Here is a 22152-nt window from a genome sequence, read left to right as displayed (position 1 = left end):
TAGATTAACCTGAGTACTGTTGAATTTGGATTTATGATAGAAAAATCAAGAGCATTTTTTAAGAATTGAATTTAGAAGATTTTGATAAAAGCACTTCTACACAAAAAATCTTAGTAAAATTTTGAATTTTCAACATGTCCTTTAACAATGTAAATAATATTTAGCGTGATAATGCCAATTAACTCAAGACTTTATTACTTAATTGATTAAAATAAGATAATGTTTAAAATGATAGTAACACATGCCGTTATAGCTTAATAACGTAATAGTTTGATATTTTAAATAATCTTATAATGACAGCATAATCAACATCCAAGGATGCAGCAAACATTTAAAGCTGGACATGACTACTGTTTTATCCAGACATACAGAGTCGGAATGGGTGGTCTCAAGACTGAGTATTAGAAAAGAGTGGCGTTTCTTTGTTTGGGTAGGTACAGAAATACATTTTTATAAAAAGATTTATATGAAAAAATGATACATACACATTTACATATATTCTTTAACAAGGTACTAAACGAATTCAAAGAAGGAAATCTTGTTATATATTAGGCAGAATTAAAAATATTAGTAGAGACTTACATTTAACAGCTAAAAGTCATATACATTGCAGTAGTATTACACAAAAATTATACTTTAGAACAGAGTCCCTTTATTAGAAAGAAAAGGAATAAATACGCATTTACTTTTTCTGCTAAGGGAGCCCATTTATAATAGATATAAAAAACTTTAAATTAAGATGTATGATATTACCAGAAAATTGTATTTTTTGCATTTATTTTATGACAGATATTCAATAACTTAAAGCGTTGGTGCTTGGAATCATCCACTCCAAGCAATTAATTAGAATATGTACGGCTAAAGCGGGGAAAGATTAGCTGAAAAGTTATATTCCAACGTGTAGCTGCCGGCCTTTAAATTAAAAAGATCCAATACATTCAATGACAACCGGTAAAATTAAATTGACTGGGTTAAATAGAAAAAGATACATTCAATACGAAAACTCTGATTTTCACTTCAATGTTTAGAATTAGGCAAGACCAGTTCTTAACAAGTAGCGCGAAGTGTAAACTGACTGTAAAATTATTATTATTGCTTTTGTAAAACTTTTCTTGATTCACACTGCTGCTGGCACAATAAAAAATATTCAAACTTTTGGTTAGGTCAAGGATTTATATACCCAATTTACTTTATTGAATAATTGGGTTCCTTTTGTCAAATCAAAACATATCAAACTATTACATAGTTACCACTAAGAGAAAAATTGTCCTGTCAAGTGACGTAGGGAGAACTCAACAATAAACAGATGGGAAGTTTCCATCTATTTCGCAGCCAATAGGATTTAAAGTTACATACCTCTTTTTTGTATTGGCTAATAAAAAAAACCTTTAATACAATTTCTTTTTAATACCCTAGTGCCGGGATCAATGGTCTAGAAGTCTATAAAAGAGTCTTCTTTTCGTATGGATACAGCATTTGGGAAGTTGATAAGCTAAGAAAACGATTTGAAATGAGAGCTGTAACGTTTTTATGCTTGGCAGCTACACTACTTGTAATTGCTCAGGTATGTAATAGCATTTAAATAATTTAATATATTTTCCTAAATTTAATTCTACATCTTGTAAAAGCTTTCAATAAGTTATAGTTTGCATGTGTAAACTTTAAAGATAAGTGAATGAACACTTAAATTATCTGTCTAAAATAAAAATGTGATATGTGAACTTTAGTTGCGAGGGTAACCCTATTGAGTAGACTTCCCCGTATTACTAACGCAATCAGGGATAATTATTGTACTTAAGTTGACCCGAGCATAGACAAATATGCCTCATGCTGCCTTTCTCACGTTCAGCTAGACAAAAACATAGAAAAATATTAAGGTGTAATATAACTACAAGCAAATTTAAATCTGTTTGAGGAAAATACTCATGGGGACGCCGCTCGCAGGTTAAAAAAAAAAAAAATACAACGATCAAAAGATCTACATTTTAGTCTAAACTTTTAAAGCAGTCAATGCCAAACACTTTATAATCACAAATTCTTACTTACTTTTCTACAAGAACGTAGGAAAAGTCTTTTAAAAACTCTTCTCCAAGAATATGTTTATTTCTTGAAAAGTATTACTGAATGTAAAGTTTTATAATTCTGACTAAAACCAAAACTTGTAAAACCTAAGTGAATAGATTTCTTTCTTTAATTACTGATTAGTTTATTGAAAATGTGATGAAAAATAAATTTGAGCAGAACTAACTTTTCTTTACTGGAAAATTTGATTTTTTATGTTCTTAAGATTCTTGGGGGAAAATGACTAGCCTCCTCTTCTTGGCATTTTAGCGAGGTATCCCAACCTTAACAATACGAACACAATTGGCATGTACAATCCTTACACAGCAGATGTAATGTCTCAAAATTGGGTTTGGGTTTTCCATAAACACAGCCAAAGTCTATCCACTATTAAATTAATATATTTTACGAACCAGCAATAAATCTGCTGCTTTTAGGTAGCTATAGAATTTGATTTGAATGTCCGCTTCTTTAAATTTGATTTCTACATATATTTTGTTCCATATATTTTATGATTACTGACAAATATGTAAGTTTTAAATTGTTTTTTGAATTTGTTGAGATGGTTGAATATTTTTCACTCTATGTACAAATTCATATATTCGTACACTAAATAAATTCATATATTATTTGAGCAAGTACAACTCAACATATCATTTGAGAAAGCTTTCAGCTTCTGTGGAAGGTGGTCTTCACTTGAAGTACTGTTCATGGTACAGAAAAGACAACTGTACTATCGAAAAATGCATGAACCATACTGCAAAACTATGTTTACATTCTAATAGAAAAATCTCACTCCACCTACGGATATCTGGAAAACTAATTCATTTTTAAAAATGCCGTGTTCTCTTTTGATTCAATAGTGTCTCCTTTTTTTTTTATTAAAAATAATTATTGTACTTAATCTTAAAAGATAAGCAGCAGTTGTTTAATAAAATAGCTTGATTCGCAAATTAACATTGAACAAGTATTATAAAATGAGATGTGGTAGAATGTTATACTATTAAGACCACGTTAAATGATATCAGTGTGGATCTCGTATACGATCAATTGGACGAAGAATTGCTGGCACTGCATTGCATATGGGTAGTAACCCATTGGCAGCAAAGCCTAAACTCTTCAGCAAAGGCTCTTCAAAAAAGCACTTTATGCCTATTGTACCTGTGCCAATAATCTTGCCATTTGGAAGACGACCGATTTACATTCAAGTGGAAAATACGACGGATATTTTACAGGTAAACCATTTGTTATATTGTGTGTGTAGTGGTTCACGAAGGTGTAAGAGACTCTTCTTGTGACAAAGTTTTATCCTTGCTAACGTTTGAAAAAGATTTAGATAATTAGAAAATGTAACTTTTTTTAGGTTCACTCCTCTTTTGGGTTGTTCAAAAATGTAACATTTTTGGAGTGAAATGCTCTATAAGTAAAGAAATATCCTTCTATAGGTATTATTAAACTGCCAAATTAGGGGGTGGAAGCATATTCATCACTATTAACATTTCTTCAAATTAATAAAAAGTTACATGCGGAATTCGAACAACTGGAGATAACCCACTTACAATTCCACGCTTATAACCTATCCCTGCCCCAAAAATAGTACGCCGCTCTAAATTCGAAATATATTTGGGTTTGAATTCAATAAATGGGCAGGATTTTAATTTATATTTGCTTCTTCTTGATTGTTTTGAAAAGTGATCTGAGGCCAATTTTACCTAATTAGATATTGTGTGAACATAAAATGCAAATTTTCAACGACAAGAAAGGCTTGCAAACCAGTACTCACCAACTTAATATCAACTACATAAAATCAAACAATTTCTGTCTTACTACTATTTGAAATCTTTGATGTTTTTCAACTAGGATGTTAATAATCCAATTCTTAAAGATGCCTTAATACTGAGGCTGAGCTCAGATTTTCTTTCTCACTTGCAGAGAGAGATCTCTATCTTGCATATTCCTTCCGACGGCTGTTTCAGTTCAATCACTTGTTTAACCAAATTCTCAATTGCCTTCTCAGTTACTTTAGCCACTCACCTTTTACATCCTTCGGTCCTCCTCTTTCAATGTAAATTTCAAAATCATCGTAGTTTATAGTCTATATATTGATTCTAATTCCTTTCTTTTGTCTTCAACCTCCATTATCTGTGTTCTTGCTCTCCTCTTTTACCTTCAAATAATTCAGTTTTGTAGTGTATCCCTCCTTCAGCGCTGCGCAGGTTTCCGCCTGAGTTGGTAGAACTATTTAAGCTCTATTAAGAACTATTTAAACTATTGGCTCTAGAAGAGTGTAAGTAAATTGTTTTTTGTATTTATTTTTAGGAATAATTCTTATTTTTGTTCCAGAGTGAATCCACTACAACAGAAGAACCAGAAACAACACAAGACAATGATAAGTCCACAACTGCAGGAGCCAGCACAGTTTCCAAGACTCCGGAAGAAATAAGGCAAAAAATAAAGGAACAAGTAGAGGCTTTGACAGAGGCATGCAAGACGCAAACCAAACTCACGCCAGGTTGAAACATTTTTCCAAGAAATATTATTTCCTACAAAAAAATGTTATTGTCATCATAGTACTGTACTATTTGTTTAATTGCAGATCAAACCAAAATTGCCACCAATATGGCAGTACCAAAAACTGAACCAGAAAAGGTAAGAGATAAGAAAATAGCATTTAAATTTAAGTTCCAAAGAGTTTTTCTGAAATTAATGTTGCCAATATTTTTTTTCCTGTAGTGCTTCTTAGAATGTATTTACAATGGAATCGGCCTGGTAAGTGACATTGTCTTTTTAAAAAAGTTATGTAATTAAATTAATATTACTTATATTTATATTTTTTTCCCCAGACAAAAGATGGAGCGTTTAATGAGCAAGGAGCAAGAGTTCTTGCTCAGCAAAGATTTACTGGTGCTCCAGACGATCTTGCCAAAGCTAACACTATGATTGAAGCTTGCACTAAAGAAGGTATAAATAATCATTCAAGAAGATGACATCGTAAGTTTTTTATATAATAACTAGAGACGATATTAAAAAATAATTTCTTGTTTTCAGTTGTTGTAAAAGATGCAAATGAAAAGTGCGGACTAGGTCGATTAGTAAGAGAATGTTTTGTGAAAAATGGAGTCAAGGTATATATTTTATGAATTTAAATTCTTAATATTAAAAATAACCAGCATATAAGGTTGAAAACTAGAGAAACTCTACTTTAAAAGAATTATTAGCTTACCCACCATTTTTTTAAATTGTTCATTGTTCATAACATGCTCATTAAGTTGTAGGGGCCCCCACCCGCAAGAGTCACTTAATAATAATCGTTGGTTTAAACATATTATTGTATAGAATGAGTCGAGTGCTGAGTGCGTAACGAGACAGGTGTAAATGAGAAAAATAAAATTAGTGATTTGTGGAAAAAAAGAGACGACCACAAAAAAATATTAATAAGTTTTATTTGTGTATTGTTAGTAAATAAAAAATAGACTAGAGACTTTTCCCCATAAACTGGTGACCCCCTGTTAAGTGAACAATTTGTTAGTGTTAAATTTTTCTTTTTTCATATTTATTATAAACTTTCTGTTATATTGTGTATATAGTGAAAATAAAATATTCTAATACGGCGGCAATATGGCAAGCGAAAATAAGCAAATCAAAAGACTACCTACTGGACTCGAGTTGGACGACCTAAAACCTAGCCAATTATTACAGAAAATACAAAGTTTGGCAGGTACCAACATGTCGGAAAAAGTGCTCCGCACTCTATGATTGGACAAATTGCCAGATTCTATCAAGAACGTTTTACTAATTACCGAGGAAGACCTTAGTAAAGTAGCTATGATAGCGGATAAAATGTTCGAGAATGTAACAGGTAACGTTTACGTCTGATAACAATTTAATGAATGAACTTTTGTCTAAGATGAGCAAACTGGGACTGAAATTTTCGGCCCTTCAAAGCGCTGGCTCAAGAGGTCGTAGCTTGAGTACGTCACCACGCGGACGACCTAAAAAGGCGCCCATGGAGCAGAGTCCAATCCCCAGGGTAAATTTTGCTATTACCATTTTAAATTTAAATCAAATTGTAGGCCAGAAAAATGTCAGCCACCTTGTGAGGGGAAAGAGTCGGAAAACTGCAATCAGCAGAGGAAGTAGTGCCCAGCTCCGCCGCTGACCATTTAAGCAAGGGCCACAAGTTCCGTTTATTTGTAATAAACAAAAACACGGGATTACAATTCCTTGTCGACAGTGGTGCTGACCTATCAATTATACCTGTTTCTAAAATGAATAAACAAATTCCAGAAACTGAATTTTCGCTATACGCAGCTAATGGAACTGTGATTCCCACATTTGGAATACGCACATTAAATATCGATCTTGGGTTGCGGCGAGAGTTTTGATGGCCATTCATAATAGCTAAAGTTGATAAAGGTATACTTGGAGCCGACTTTTTAAGTAAGTTTAATTTAATGGAAGATTTAAAACATAAACAACTTATTGATGGTGTAACACACATACGACTACCAAGTAATGTTTTGGCAATAACCGATTTTAAACACGCATAAATTTGCCGAATTACTTTTAAAATACCCACCGAAGGAAATAAAACATAACACTCAACATCACATACATACAGTTGGTGAACCTGTCTATTCTAAACCAAGACGATTGGATTCAAAATAATTAAAATTAGCCAAAGAGGAGTTCCAATTTATGCTCAACCATGGAATAATCAGACAATCAAAGTCACAGTGGGCAAGCCCTCTTCACTTCACCAAAAAAAAAAAATGGGACATTTCGACCCTGCAGCGACTTCCGTAGGCTTAATGACCAAACCATAACTGACAGGTAGCCACCGCCACGAATTGAAGACTTTAAAGGTATGCTATACAAAAAAACCTATATTTACAAAACTTGATTTTTTCAAAGCATATTTTCAAATTTCAGTGGCAGAAGAAGATAAAGCCAAAACTGCTGTTATAAGCCCATTCGGATCATTTGAATTTAACGTAATGCCATTTGGACTAAAAAATGCCCCAAGCACTTTTCAGCGGTTTATAAATGAAGTTTTCTCAGGGCTCGATTTTGTTTAGTTTTGATTGATGATTGTTTAGTGGTATCCACAAATGAGGAAGAACATAAAAAACATCTTGAACTCGTTTTTGAACGTCTCGATAATTATGGACTCACACTCAACGTAGCCAAATCAGTCTTTGGAGTAGCTGAATTAGAATTTTTGGGTTACACCATAACTCCAGAAGGTACCAAACCATTGACTGCCAAAATGAAAGCTATACTGGACTATAAACTTCCAGAGTCCGTGCAAGAACTGAGAACATTCTTAGGTATGCTCAACTTCTATAGAAGGCACCTTAAGAATGCATCAGAAAATCAGGCCATATTACATGAATACCTGAAGGGAGCAAAAAAGAAAGACAACCGCAAAATCGATTGGAGCCAAGGAACAATAAAAAAATTCCAGCTTTGCAAACAGGACTTGGCAGACGCAGCACTACTAACGCAAGTGATTATGCAGTGGGAGGTGTTGTCCAACAACTAGAAGAAGTAGGTTGGAGACCTCTCTTTTTTTTTCAAAAAAACACAGCGATGCGCAGAGTACCGATGAAGAACTTCAGCGACTTAAAACTACGAACAGATCAATAAAATTCCAACCGTATACACTGCCAAGTGGAAAACAACTATGGTGTGATACAAGCTCTGAACATATCAGACCTTTCGTTCCACGTCAATTCCGGAAGGAATTTCACAGCCAGATACATAACTTAGCACATTTAGGAGTTAAATCCACTATTAAACAGATGACCTCCCGATGTGTTTGGCCAAACATAAACAAGGATGTTCAAGAATGGACCAAGGCGTGTCTGGCATGCCAAAAGAACAAAATATACAGACATGTCAAATCAAAAATTGGAACATTTGCACTGCCGGACGAGCGTTTCGCAGAAATTCACATCGATTTAGTGGGTCCCCTTCCACCATCGGAAGGCTATACCTACATGTTGACGTGTATAGACCGATTCACGAATTGGATGGAAGTGATACCACTGGAAAATATATCTGCAGAAACTAATGCGAAAGCCTTCTACACTAATTGGATCGCTAGATTTGGAACCCCCAAACGAATCACCACGGACAGTGGACGACAATTCTAGTCAACATTATTCAAACACTTTACAGCACTGTGTGGTGTTAAGATTGTTTCACACAACACCCTATCACCCGCAGTGCAATGGGAAAATAGAACGCCTTAACAGAACACTGAAAACAGCATTGAAGGCCCACAACTCTTCCAAATGGACAGAGTCATTACCAACGGTGCTACTTGGGTTAAGAGCAGCCGTTAACCCGGAAACCAAGGTTTCCGTGGCTCAGATGGTGTATAGAACACTCATAAGAATACCGGGCGAATATATAGGCGAACCAACTAAGGAAGAATTATCTCACAAAATCCAAGACCAGGCAAATTTTATTAGCGATCTACAGCGCCGTATGGAGCTGCTTAGGCCTGTTCCAGTGAGAAATAAATCTGCGCACAGTCCGTTCGTATACAAAGAGAACTTTAAGATTGCTCGCACGTTTTTCTGCGAATAGATGGAGTGAGAAAATCACTGGAACCGGCTTATGAGGGCCCATATGCTGTTGTGGCGCGTAGAGAGAAATATTTCACTATAAACAGAAAAAACGCAGAAGTTAAAATTTCAATTGACAAGCTGAAACTTGCGTATGGAATAACCATGGAACCGGTCACAACCGAATCATCACTACCTCATGTACCAGAAGGGCCTACGGCAGCACGCAACGACCGAAAGGCGTCGGACTCACTACCTCCAGTCATCGGTCGCGATAGTGCAACAACAACCAGAAGCGGTCGACGAGTACATTTCCTAAGACGTTTTGAACATAGACAGAAATAAAATGTTATACCGTGAGTGCCTCACTGAGGGTGGAGTAGTGTAGGGGCCCCACCCGCAAGAGTCACTTAATAATAATCGTAATAAATTTACATCTGTTTAAAAATATTTGGATGGTTTAAACATATTATTGTATAGAATGAGTCGAGTGCTGAGTGCTTAACGAGACAGGTGTAAATGAGAAAAATAAAATTAGTGATTTGTGGAAAAAAAGAGACGACCAGAAAAAAATATAAATAAGTGTTAGTTGTGTATTGTTAGTAAATAAAAAATAGACTAGAGACTTTTCCCCCATAAAGTCATCACAATATAAGTTTCCCATTCTCTAGTTCTGATAGAGTGAACTGCTTAAAAGTGCGTTTTTATTTTTTTATGTGAACCAGAGTATAATTTTAGGAACACCAAGATACCATAAAAAGTAGCTAATTTAGTTGAGGAGTATGCTTTTCTAATTTTTAGAGGTGTATTATTATAAATTTCGTCAACCCTCCATCGAGAAGCCCTCGTTTTTTAAGCCACCTTTTCTTCTGAATGATACTACTTAACTTAAAATCCATTATACAGAAAGTTATTAGAATTCACATTTTCTTTTTTCCGACAATATAAAAAAATAACTCTAATTTCAGATCAATTTCTTCCCTAAACCTTAATTCTGAAGATTTTTAACATCATCAACTTGATGCATCATAAAATTGAAGGCTGAATTTCTTCTTGTAACTGCAGTATTGTGGGCACAATAGTTTATTTTTTATTATTTTATTTTCTCTATTATAGAGAATAATTGGAATGGCATTTGGTAGTTGGAATTTTTACAAAATGATTTATTAATTGTATTTAATTGTAAAATATCTTGATGTTAGAAAAAAAAATAAATAAATAACAAATCTGTGATTAATCTATATTTACAAATGAAATTGTAATTACAAAATGATTTGCAGTAATTGTTCTAGAATTTAACGTGCGAATGTGTGCTAAAACGCTCTTAATAAACACATTCTAAGTATTTTTATAGATATTTCATTTTCTAAAAAATAAAATTTACGATAAATTATTTGTTACAATAAACTTTATTTATTCCTTCGTGGCATGTTTGGATTTTTTCTTTTTTTGTTCCTGAACAACTTTAGTTGAACTACTTGAGTACGGTAAGTTGGTTTGATTTAATTTAAATATATCTTGATATGTAGGTGCAACCAGAATAAAAGCTAGAAATGTCTCTGGATTCCTTTTTATTTTTCCAAAATCTGTAGCATAAGAACGTTTCAGTTCTCGCCTAATACATCATCATTTCTCGAAATTAGGTTTTATAGTTTTTGGAAATTAATAAGGAATTGTGGGATGTTCTGACCTTTATTTTGTCTGACCTGGCTATACATCCTTTACAAAGCTTTATCAGACACTTATTTTGGATATGTGAGTCAGAATTTTGAGAACTCTCATATTTCTGGAAATTTCATGTTAGAAAAAAAATTGGTATAGCTCTTTTGGAGCAAAACCCGAAAAATTAGGAAGCTATCCTACTTCTCTGTATTGCTTAGCTATTAAATGTCTTTCTTTTTTCTTTTTTTTATTCAAGGAATAGTTTGCGCTTCGACAGTTTTCCAAAAAAAAGTTAGTGTCTTCATTATTTAGTTTACTCTCTATTTTCTATATTTCATTAGATTAATAATTTAACTCCTAGTTTTTAGATAAACAACAGTCCAATTTTTTTCAGCATATGAAAATCATTTAATAAAGGGGCATCTAGTGTAAAATAATTATTCTTGAAAGTCCAAAAAAGTAGATAAAACGCTACTTTATATCTAACTAAATAACAAAATGGCACACTTATTTCACTTCCTGTTGCATTTATCTTAAAAACTGTTAATCGAAATACTTACTGGAGACCTCATACTCTTGCCAAATAGTTGGTATTGTAATTAATTTTTCTAAACGGGTTTGTGATGTAAAAACCAGGTATTTTGAATGAAATGCTACATTTAGTGCAGAAGAGACAAATTTTCCTCTACAGCTAGAAATCTTAACATGCAACCTGCTATGGCGTTTCAATACTGTTTCTTATTCTTGTTTAATACGCAATGTCTCCATTGCAATTATCAATCGTACAGCATTTTTTAGCAATCCGGAAAATTTATCAATATAAGATAGACAAAAGCATTTTCCGAACCTACTTAGGAAGAAAATTTTATTCATTTGACTAACGCATGTAAGACTTGTCTTTTATTTACACTTTAAAGCTTGGCACCATTAAAATTAATGAAACAATAAATAACAAACAGTAATAGCATACTGGTTTGTTTTACTAATAAAGAAACTGAAATTGAGATTTTATGAATGGCATTCTTAAATAATATCTGTAAAAAATATACTAAGAAAAATAGACTTTTCATCCTCTAAAATTTGGTATATTGACAAAAATTTATATTTACATATTTCATTCATTTATATAAATTTTATTAATTACTTTTGCTTTTAAGTCTCTTCTTCAATTATAAAGTTCAATTTTAGGCATTTAAAATCTAAATTTAGCAAGTAACTTCATTTAGTTAAAACATATACAATCCAAACTTTAAAATAATATTAATATTATGCATGCACAGACAAAAGACATAAATATATTAACAGAAAAATAGCTAAGAGTGTAGAATTAAAGTTGAAGCTTAACAATAAAAGACAGTAATCTAATTTCATTTTCAGTGCCTATAGTTTAACAAAAAAAAAACATGTTACATTTTTCAACAATTGACTAAGAAACCACAAAGTTGATCGAGTTAAAGATGATTTTTTAATTGCGCTAAATTTGGTTACAACTCTTATAAGGCAACCGTAATTAGATAATTATTCAAAAACAAGATAAACAACGAAATTTTTACATTGAAAAGCATGTCAATGCCATCTAGCGACAATGGTAGGAACTACTAAAAAGTTTAGTTCAAGCTTTAGTCACTAGATAGCATGAAAGTGCTCTTTTAAGATTTCCAGTCGTGGCAAATTAATGTATTTAAATTCAGAACAGCAAGTATGAAAATATACTGTCAGTGCTATCTAGCGTCATTTATTAAAACTACTAGAAAAACTTAGTTTAAGCTTTTGTCGCTAGATGGCGTTAGTAATGCTATTTATTTAGTATTATTGATCTGTTATACCATTTTATAACTCTTCCTTTCAATTGTAGAAGCCATTAATAATATGTCCATTAAACAAAAAGAATAGTATTCATTTATTTATAATAATGTTTAACGGAATTCTAGTAATAATTCATTTCTTTGCAATTATCAATAGAATATTTCAATACCCCACCCTCCGCACCCTGTGAACACTTTCAAACTTATAGAAATAATAGCAAAATGTCTTTACAGGAAGTAAGATGCATTTATTGCAAAATTAACAGCAAATGCAAGCTATTACACCTTGAATTTACTAAAATTTATTAGCACTAACATTATACCACTTTTATATCATAAATAAATAGATATACCGACATAAATTAATATAAAAAAGAGACAAAACCTCTCACTGCTTAATTTTTATCAAGAAACCTCTTGTCATTGCACCTAGTGGCACTAGTTATTAATAAGTTTCTGTTAAATTCCTAATAAAATGCAAATTACTAGAAAATTTTAAGTTCAATCTTTTGCCGGTAGATAGCATGAGAATGTTTTTTGAGTTTCATTCTTTACCTTTAACAAATAGCAGAACCTACTAACAAATAAAGCATTTCATTTAAAAAAATCAAACTTTAATATCATTCTTAATTGTACTAGTCTATTAACTTTTTAAATTAAAAAATTCAATTAATATTGTGATTAAATTTCTTTTAAAACTTCTTTTAAAATAAAGATCAAAAGTGTTAAAATTGAAATTAATTATGTATTATTAGAATTACATCTAAATATTAAATATAGTATTTTTAGTTAGTTATTACATTATTGGACCACCACTTATGTAGATAAGGTAGATTAGGTTTTTTGTCTACTGATGCATGTTTATTCCACATTTATAAATTTATTTTTTTTAATTTATACGCTTACTATATTATTAAAACTGTCCGGTAGGACAGTTGTATAATAGTTTACTAAAATAAATAAATAAATAATAAATGATTATTACCACGGCTATTAAAAAAGAAAATTTACAAGTATACCTTTGATTTGGGGAAGTCGTGTGCGCTACATTGTTTTTTGTTTTTTTTTGTAATCATGAAGAAAATATGAATACATTACAATACCTGAATTCCAAGTAAAGGAAATATTAACCCATTTAAACCACAAATTTGTAAATACTGATTAGGACAGATTTTTTTTCCTTGTTTTTGGCCTCTTGAACTTAGCAAATCAGCCATTGGATGTTGAATACAAAATCTAATAGGTAAATAGAAAAGTAGTTAAGATATATTGGTGCATGCAGAGCCGGAGGAGAGAAACTACCCCACAGTAGCACTCACTACAGGATGGTGTTGATAATGATCTTCAGATCTCAAAGAAGTCATTGACGATTGAGTCGGCGTGGTGGATTGTCAGAGCGGGCGAGAGACAGAACGAGAGGAATAGAGCAAATATAAAGAGCAGTGCGGAACTTTTCGATACTTTGTCTTGGCAAGTTGTGGAACAAATTAAATGTTGAGGTCGTTATGAAGAGGTTAGTCACGCAGAAAGAAGCTATCTATCGAAGTAATTTAGTTTGAAATGTCTGTATAGTCCGAATGTTTGTAGCTTTTGCCGAACCACTCAGCTCTAGTGTGGAAAGTAAAATTTTATTGAATTGACGGAGTAGAACTTCTGTTCAGGCTAAATTACCCAGAACTACGGTTTTTTTTTGTTTGTTTGTCTAATTTATAATTCTGACAAGAGACATCATTCAAATCAATCAATAAAAACAAAAATCAAGGATTTTCTTACCAATTTATATTGCAAAAGAATATTGAAACGTTGACAAATCTGTTCCAGATCATTCTGGAAGTATAAATTTAAGGGAAATTAAGTTAAAAATTTTTGAAATATTTAGTTCATCACCAATATTTTCAGTTTCTATAAATTTTATTTTTAATTAATATCCAATCAATAAATATCATTTATCATTTACATATAAAAATATTGCAAATTATCACAATAATAAGATTGTAATTCATAAGAACTTATAGTACATTATTTAATGTTTTCTTCTACTAATAAATCAACACTTTTATAATTAGATTTTATTAATTTAACATTAGACAATATAATAAAATTATTAATTTAACAATTATGAACAGTATAATACAAAAAATATATAGATTTCTTTTTTACAAAATATACACACAACTTAATAGGAACAATAACTTTAAAAAACTAAATTATACAAAAATAATAAAGATATTTATATACAAGAAATAAGTAAAAATGAAAAAGAAAAGGAGGGAGCAGTCATTAATTATGTTCATGTAATAGACGAGAAAAGTGCTTTAAGATAAGATTACCTGCCTGTTCATTCAAACGCCTTTAAAGTAAAATCGTTACTCTCTTAAAAAGAATCCTGCATAATAATGTCAACTGCATCGACATCCTTCTCGGTCTAGGAACAACGCTCTTGTCTATTTACATAAAGTATGAAATACTCTCCTTTAATAAAAATTGATTAACCGAACTACGGAATAAAGATATTTATTTAAACATTCAATCGAAATAAATAATAAGTAGTTTTTTTATTATTTTTGTTTAATGAGAAACTATAAGAAAGAAACTACGTATGGAACATAAACTGTTTAAAAATGCTGATGTATTTAGCTTTTAAGAACATTTTAATAAAATATGTACTATAAAAATGAATATAAGATAAAAATTTTATTTGAGAATGTTTGACTAATTAATTTACTAAAGTAGAGTTGCAATAATTGAAAATTCCAATTTAGTACAAGTTTTCTCTTTTCTTTTTGATAAAACACAAATCAAGACAATGTTTATAAGCCTTATGTTCTTAAATTAGAGAAAGAAAAAAATAAAATAATGAATACATTAATTTTAATAATAATTAACAAGGTGAAGAAAACTAAATTTTAAGTACATTTAATTATTTTTTAGAAGTTTAAAACTATATTTTAATTATAGATTAAAGTCACTTCAGTAAGCAGTATTTTTTTTTTATTTATTTTTTTTTTTTGTATTAGCTCAAGAACACACTTAAATGCAGGAAAAAACTGCTACAGACATGTTTCTAGAGTCAATTATATTTGAAAGGTTTTAAAAATATATTAAATAATAACTATAATGTTAGAGGTAAAGTCGCATTATGTGAGGTTTCATAGAATCCAGAGGACCGAATGCACTTGCGAAAAATAGATTAGGAACAGAAAAATTCTAGGGATTATTGCAATTTCCCAGACAAATTTTTTTATTAAAGGGTTATATAAGTACTGTATTTCAATAATGTGGTTCTTTTCTTCATTTTCTTTCTTTCTGCAGGTTTTGGAGCCGAGAGACGGTGTATTCTCACCTTGTAGATGGGTAAATTGAACCTTAGGCATTTTTGTCCCCTCTGCTTCCAAGAAACAGCTATTAGCATATTTTGGGCAAATATTTGGCAAGATTTTAGGCCATGACAGCTTCACAGCAGTCAGCGCTTAGGGTGCCTTGGATGAACGCTTTGAGATGTTGCAATGACTTTTATGAACATCTCTTAAGCTGCTGGCCAGATCTTTTACTAGGCATTTTTGACGAATTTGTTCATTTTGCAACTAATGCCAGTCTCTTTTCTTTTTAGTTTGAGTGTTTTAAGCAGAAAGATCCAATTCACCTTACGACAAATTGTTCGCTCAACAAGATATGGAAGGGTTTCAATATTTTTAGCTAAAAAGGAAATACCCAAATCTACACCGAAAACAAGAGAGGCCACGAGAGTGTAAAAATGATTTCGAGGGCCAATAGAGGCTACTGTGCCCTTATTAAAAATTTGAAGTTGTCTCTCCTCTATGAACAAACCTTTATCAATCGTACTTATCATTGATAAGACCCGTTGCCTAAAGAGTGGAGACTCTTGAATTCACATAATTGAAATTACAAAACAAAATATGTAACAAAGAAAAGGTAAAAATGCCACAACATTTTTTTTGTTTTTTGTTTTTTTAGACAGCTGTTAGGTGCAAAGTGGATTTAGCTCACGTTTTTGACTTTAATACCAAGACCCAGCGTGGATTTGATATTCTTCAACACTGCTAAATAGCGCGCAAAGAACTTTGGATTACGCCCACTTATTGCATACGCGTTTAAAACTAATATTATTGAACATTGCAGTTCTAACCACCTTTTTCACTTGAAAGTGTTGAGTAAAGTATATTTCACATTACTTTAATTAAATATTACTATTGATTTAGAATCTAACTAAATTTATTTACTTGAACGTTACTTTCTCATCATGAGAAACATTAAATCAATCAACCAATCGTTTTTTTCTCTCGTGACATAAAATTGTTGTGTATTTAACTGTTATTTTCTGAGGTACCTAATTTATTATTGCATTACATAATTTTCTAGATGCTTTAAAGTAAATTTCATTAGCATCAATAAAAACAAACAATGTTTGAATAAAATAGAAAAATGTTGTTCCTTACATATATTGCATGCACTGAAAAAGATGTTAATATAATGAAGATCAGTCAAGTATTAATCTCCATTTTGGAATACTTTAGCTGTCAATATAAGATTAATCTTTGCTATTCAGCATAAATGATTTTTGTTTTTGTTTTAGAATCATAAATTATATGAAAATCTGTAACTTTAAATAGCATTCCTAAAAATTGAGAATATGTAAATATTAATTAAAGTTGGCTAAAATTTAGCTACCTTCTTTGTTTTGACATGATAAAACAAATATAATAAATATTTTACTTATTTCAAATAAAGGTTTTATATTCTTTTTTTGTAATCAAAGATCGATGTGACCTCAGATATTTTTAAGTGAGAAGCAGTATTTAAGTGAGTAGTTGTAATATGTTAAATTTTAAGGCAACATAAATTTTTTTTTTGTTTATTTTAAGCTTTTTACACGATTGTCCATATCTAAATCACTAATGGATGGAATCAAATACCCTTTCTCTCTATTTATAATATGTCTAATTATATTTTAAATGAACAACATATTTATTTATTTTTTAAGCATTTCTACACAATTTCCTCTTCAATATTTGTTCTCTATTTTAAAATAAGTTTTTATCGATTAGTTCCAACAAAGACTCGGAACTTTGTGATTGTTCAGAGCACAGCAATGATAGTAAATTTAAAATAAATTAACAACAAACCAGTTGTTTCAAATAAACTAACATCTTTCTACTTTCGGGTCCAACCATTCAGTTGTCAAAGAGTAGCTGTTAGGAAAAGAGCATTCCAACTAATAAAAATCAATCACAAACTAGACACGGACTGGGCATGCGATCAAACTTAGCTCAATTCTGGCAACTGACTGCGGATTCAAAGCTTAACTCTTTTTATTTCAATATATTACAAATATAATTTTTATTATATATGTCGTATTATCTTCCCACTCTATATTTTTTTAGAACTTTAAACTATTTTTAGATTGTGTCTTTTGTAGTAATCTACGTTTTCGCACTTCTTCTTGACTAGGTCCGGAAGTTGGTTGCGGTCGACGCCAACGTCTTCTCCACAGTATAGTTAAGACGATGGCTAAAACTAGGACCACAAGCGCTGTACACACGACTACCGCCCAATGTGTTGCCGCCTGTTGCTGATACGCTGACTGGCAGGCGGCAAATGCATCCTCTTCAACTGTAGCATTGCTTGCACAGTGACTTTCATCTGAAAATAAAAGCAATTAAAAATGATGAAATATTTCTGAAGGAAGCAAATTTTTAAAAGGATGATTAGGGAAATGCTAAATCTGGCGTAATCAGACACACGACTTTCTTTTACTACTTCCTAATTTATAAATTCTGCCCCTATGTTGAATTTTAATAAAAGTTTTGAAATCTCGTTATCTAAGTAAAGACACATGAAGGAAATGAGCCCTCCTCTGTAATCAACCTCCAGCTTTACCTTCAAAATCGTAAGATATCCCTGTGTTAACTCTATAGTTTAATGTTATTCCTTTTAATGAAATTTCTCTGGTTAATAACGCACCGTTTGTTTCCTATATAGTTTTAGTGCCAGAAAAAAAGGATAATTAGATTAAAAACGATTCTGTATTTTAATTATATTGGTGCAACTGAATGGCTCTAATATTGGATTATTTGTAAAGTAATGATAGAACTTTATATCATGAAATCTAGAGGCAACTAACTTATTGTATTAGCTGCATACAGGATCTTTCTTTAGCTGAACGCCGAGTATCGAGGTACCCGTGCTCCAGGCTCGATCCTTGGGGAGGGTTCCTTATCTGATGCTCCTCTAAACCGAATTTGAAATTAAAGGAACCCTTAGTACACAACTGACATAGGGCTGTTTCGATTAATTGCTATGAACCCATTTGTGTCCTCTATATTTTCCTACGAGAATATAGGCAAACAAAGCAATACTATGTGGATGCTATTCTTTGAACTGTACATAGCAATAGAGATTAATATACTCCCAAGCTCATTAGATTGGCCAAGTGGCCATGGACAGCCACAACTTAAGGTTATTTCCGAAGTAACTCAACACAGTGGCAGCTGATTTCTAAAAAATTGGGAGCTAAACGTAGCATTCGATGAAATAGTACTTATGACAGTAGCTTTCATGGCTAGAGCAACTCATGAGGTGATTGAACACCAAGAAAATGGTAACTAAATTAAGACGGGAGAGAGGTCGGCTCAATTACAGACGGAAAGTGTAAAGAAGAAAGAGGATTATTTGGAAAGTAATATAAAACCTTAATAAGGTTATTCCAATAAATAACTTTGATACTTACCAACAACACTGCAGTTGATTTGTGGATCCACAAAAATAGAGTATTTGGTTACCCACGTTAATACCTTCACACACTCACAGCTATGAATATACTTTGAACGTAACAGTTGATGGGGAAGGCGCAGATTTTCCAGGTGGCAGAAGGACGCAATTTGACCAGCAGTTATAGTTTCTAGAGGATTTCCAGTTAAATTTAATTCTACCAAATGTGGTAATTCTCCAAGTTCTGGTAATATTGAAAGAAATGACTCCGCAAGAGAGACATACTGCAAAGATTTTGCTTGTCCTAATGGAACTGTCTGAAGTGGATTTTCAGATAGATACAGTCGTCGAAGTGTGGGAGGCAATAGTGGAGGTAGATCTCTAATTGCGTTCAAACTTAAATCAAGTACCTCCAAGTAGGTTAGCGGTGTGAAAGCACCCGGCTCAATTATGGAGATAGAATTGTCTCCAAGATATAAGAACTTTAGGGAATAGTGGGTAGTGAAACTGTTGTTCCTCAGAATGCGAATTCTATTGAGTGATGCGTCCAAAACCTGAAACAATAAGGAAATAAGATTAGTAAGTTAGTAAGTTTAAAGACGTAAGTCAGCGTTTTGGGAAATGTTTCTTTTATAAAAAAAATAGTAAGGATCATTTTGCATTCTTGAATCTGACCAGGCGATTACTATTCACAATTTTACGTCTTTTTAACGTCATTTCTAAGGAAATAGCATCTGATGAGTTATAGTTGGACATTTAGTTTATTCAAGGTTATGTGTTACTTGCAACTGATACATGTTCCATGTTTCACTGTTCAGATTAGTTAGTTTCCTGCATGTAACATAAGTAAATCTATTTGTTTCTACATATGAGTTAGACTAATCAGGAAGTAAATAAAAGTTAGTTATTATTTAATTCAACGTTTAAAAATATAAATTTATTTTTTCTGATCTAGGTTCGTATTAATCTCAATATTATATCATCATTAGTTATTTAAAAAAATGTATGAAGTTCATAAAGATTTGCGCAATCTAGATATAAGGAAGTCCGGATTCAAGAATTAGTTTGATTGTTACTAAAGAAAGCCGACAACAGAAAATCACTAATAGTTAACAATTATTTTGTTAAGGTACCAATAAGGGCGATGTAATAAGGGTATTGATCAATATCTGCATTGCTGTTTAGCTGAATAGGCTTGGCGATATTCTGGAAACGATATTACGATTTAGTTTAAACTTTAATTGCAAGGTAGATTTTCATTTTCTATCAGTTCAGTTGGGAAAAGGTAATTGAGCTTTATCTCTTTAATGCCATTCCATTGTAAATGCGAGTATGAACCTAAACCTTTTATATTTTTGTGTGAAGTATATGGAGCAACTGAAATACCAATTTGGAAGAAATGGTGTGGACTAGAAATTTCCTGAAGTTTTCCTTTTCAGTTTTCCAAAAATTTCTTTGACGTTGAAATGTGTTTTCAAAGAATTGTTGGTAACTGTGGCTCTTATTCAGTTAAAAGGCTTGTCGCGTCTGTTTGAAATTCCCTTCATGAAAACCGATTTCAACAAGGGTATTGGAAAATCTCGGATCACGTTGAAGTTCTTATACTATTATAGTGAAGCCAAATAACCTTTGTTATAGCAAAGCGAGCTAACACTTATTAAAAGTTTGAAGTTAGAAGAGACTTACAGTAAAGAAAATAGTAAGTGAATACATATTGGAGAAACAAAAAGCAAAAGAAAAACATTTTACCTCAACATCCCTAGTTAACTTGGGAATATTGACCAAATAGATGTTGGAGCAGTCTGCACCTAACATCTTGTGCACTCTGGTAAAACGACATGTTCCTTCTGGATGCGTCCATCTCCCTTCTACTAGTGCAATGACAAAGCCAAGCAATCCTCCATCTGAAACATTACAAAATAATTTTATTTATATAATTAGTAGAATATGGGAATTTGCTTTAAATGAATAATTCTAGCAAAATGGAGTTTAAAATCTAAAAATTAATATTATTAATTAAAATCCTAATCATTTCTAGCTAAGCTTGTACCTAACTTTTAACAATTTTTCTTCTTTTCCTATAAAAAGTATATAATTCCCTCACATTCGATACAATTATGAAGTGAGCAATAACTGTGCTGCGGCGGCCTATCCCGTAAACTCCAGAACTAGTATGTGCAAATTAAACTGAAATCTAGCTTACTATTTACAAAGTTATTAACTTCCTTTTTAAGTTATATTTTATGGTTTTATTTATAATATATATTAACTAATTCTGAGCAAATATTATAACTTATTATGAAAGAAAGTTATCAATTTATGATGGTGCAATTTCTTTTCAACTTTAAAAGTGAACCGAAAGCTGATAAAGGAAAGTTTCTTTATTATCAATAAACAATAAACTATTGTGAGCGATGTAATAAACCTAATTTCTCATTAAACAATGTTAACAATGATATGTGTTTATTGATTAGAACTAAAAATAGTTTTTTTTTTTAAATTCTAACGTGTATTGTTTTAACTGGCAATGATGATACAAAAAACAAAAAATTGAAAAATTCTTTTGTAATTGTTAAGTTTCTTGTAACGACCTTGAAGTTTGAGGAAGCTCACGTAGCAGGTTTTGAGTTGATATGTCTCTACCAAAGTCTAAACATTTGCAGAAATTTTGTTTTTGTCTAAAGTAAGGGGTGCACTTAACGTAACTATTTGCAACTCTCCTTGAAAAAGAATATAATCAAAAATTTTCAAAAAAAATAAAATTATTTTTGCAATTTAATTTGCTCAAGATTTTTCCATAAATAGATGAGACTACGATGTATATAAATCGCAAGGATGCACATGGGAAATTTATAGAAATTAAAAATACTTTTAAAGCAGATGTTCAGTTATGGTTGTTAAAGGACCGGTTTTGAAGAAGCCCTTTGAAGACAAGCCAGGAAACACATCTGCCTTGGCACCCTATTCTCACCACTCTGAAACCATACATTGTATCGCCAGGTAGAGGTTTTTTTTTTGGAGGGAGGATACGCTAAAACCTGCCACGTGCTCTAGCTACGAACAAATCTTTTTTATATTTTTATTATTTCAAGTTTTAAATTCAATTATTTTTATTCAAACGGTGCATACAAATTTTAATACCTTAACCGAGCTCGTTAAGCCAAGATCATCTTGAATAAATGAAGTTAGCACAGAATAAGTAACAAAGTGGATATTGATTCTCTTCAACTAAGATGTTATAAATCTGCATTAGAGATTCATATAAGTAATATTTTAATAAAATCTTACAGGGTAAAATTTTAATTTGAAGAAAATGTAAT

At 31.6% G+C, this 22152-nt stretch overlaps 2 protein-coding genes across 3 annotated transcripts in view; one reads left to right on the top strand and one right to left on the bottom strand.

The window, feature by feature from the left end:
* Positions 1 to 1402: 1402 nt before the first annotated feature.
* LOC141448904 (uncharacterized) lies at positions 1403 to 10029 on the top strand. Of its 2 annotated transcripts, XM_074117762.1 has the most exons (8): positions 1409 to 1564; positions 3090 to 3296; positions 4405 to 4573; positions 4658 to 4710; positions 4795 to 4830; positions 4905 to 5022; positions 5110 to 5186; positions 9605 to 10029. In XM_074117762.1, the coding sequence occupies exons 1-8, from the start codon at positions 1511 to 1513 to the stop codon at positions 9626 to 9628; spliced, it is 738 nt and encodes a 245-aa protein (XP_073973863.1). In that variant the 5' UTR covers positions 1409 to 1510; the 3' UTR covers positions 9629 to 10029. The 2 variants fall into 2 exon arrangements, with proteins under 2 accessions (XP_073973864.1, XP_073973863.1); XM_074117763.1 differs by lacking the exon at positions 3090 to 3296 and having other exon boundaries at positions 1403 to 1564.
* Positions 10030 to 13995: 3966 nt separating this feature from the next.
* Positions 13996 to 22152, bottom strand: part of LOC141450385 (mimecan-like) — a 49911-nt gene continuing 41754 nt past the window's right edge. Inside the window, exons 2-4 of the mRNA XM_074120770.1 lie at positions 20582 to 20736; positions 18852 to 19386; positions 13996 to 17764 (exon numbers count right to left, since the gene is read on the bottom strand). Of these exons, the coding sequence (XP_073976871.1) occupies positions 17502 to 17764; positions 18852 to 19386; positions 20582 to 20736 (953 nt within the window). The 3' untranslated portion in view covers positions 13996 to 17501. The remainder of the gene's footprint in view (positions 17765 to 18851; positions 19387 to 20581; positions 20737 to 22152) is intronic.

Source organism: Rhodnius prolixus, unplaced genomic scaffold (genome assembly GCF_049639745.1).
Source record: "Rhodnius prolixus isolate KJV_2025 unplaced genomic scaffold, Rpr scaffold_2, whole genome shotgun sequence".
NCBI lineage: Eukaryota > Metazoa > Arthropoda > Insecta > Hemiptera > Reduviidae > Rhodnius > Rhodnius prolixus.
This window is presented reverse-complemented; position numbering and strand designations above follow the sequence as displayed.

Excerpts from the sequence above, each read along its gene's own strand:
- LOC141448904 (XM_074117762.1), top strand. The coding sequence starts at position 1,511 with ATGAGAGCTGTAACGTTTTTATGCTTGGCAGCTACACTACTTGTAATT. Across the intron at positions 1,565-3,089 it reads CACTACTTGTAATTGCTCAG|TGTGGATCTCGTATACGATC; the intron begins GTATGTAATAGC and ends AAATGATATCAG. Across the intron at positions 4,711-4,794 it reads CAAAAACTGAACCAGAAAAG|TGCTTCTTAGAATGTATTTA; the intron begins GTAAGAGATAAG and ends TTTTTCCTGTAG.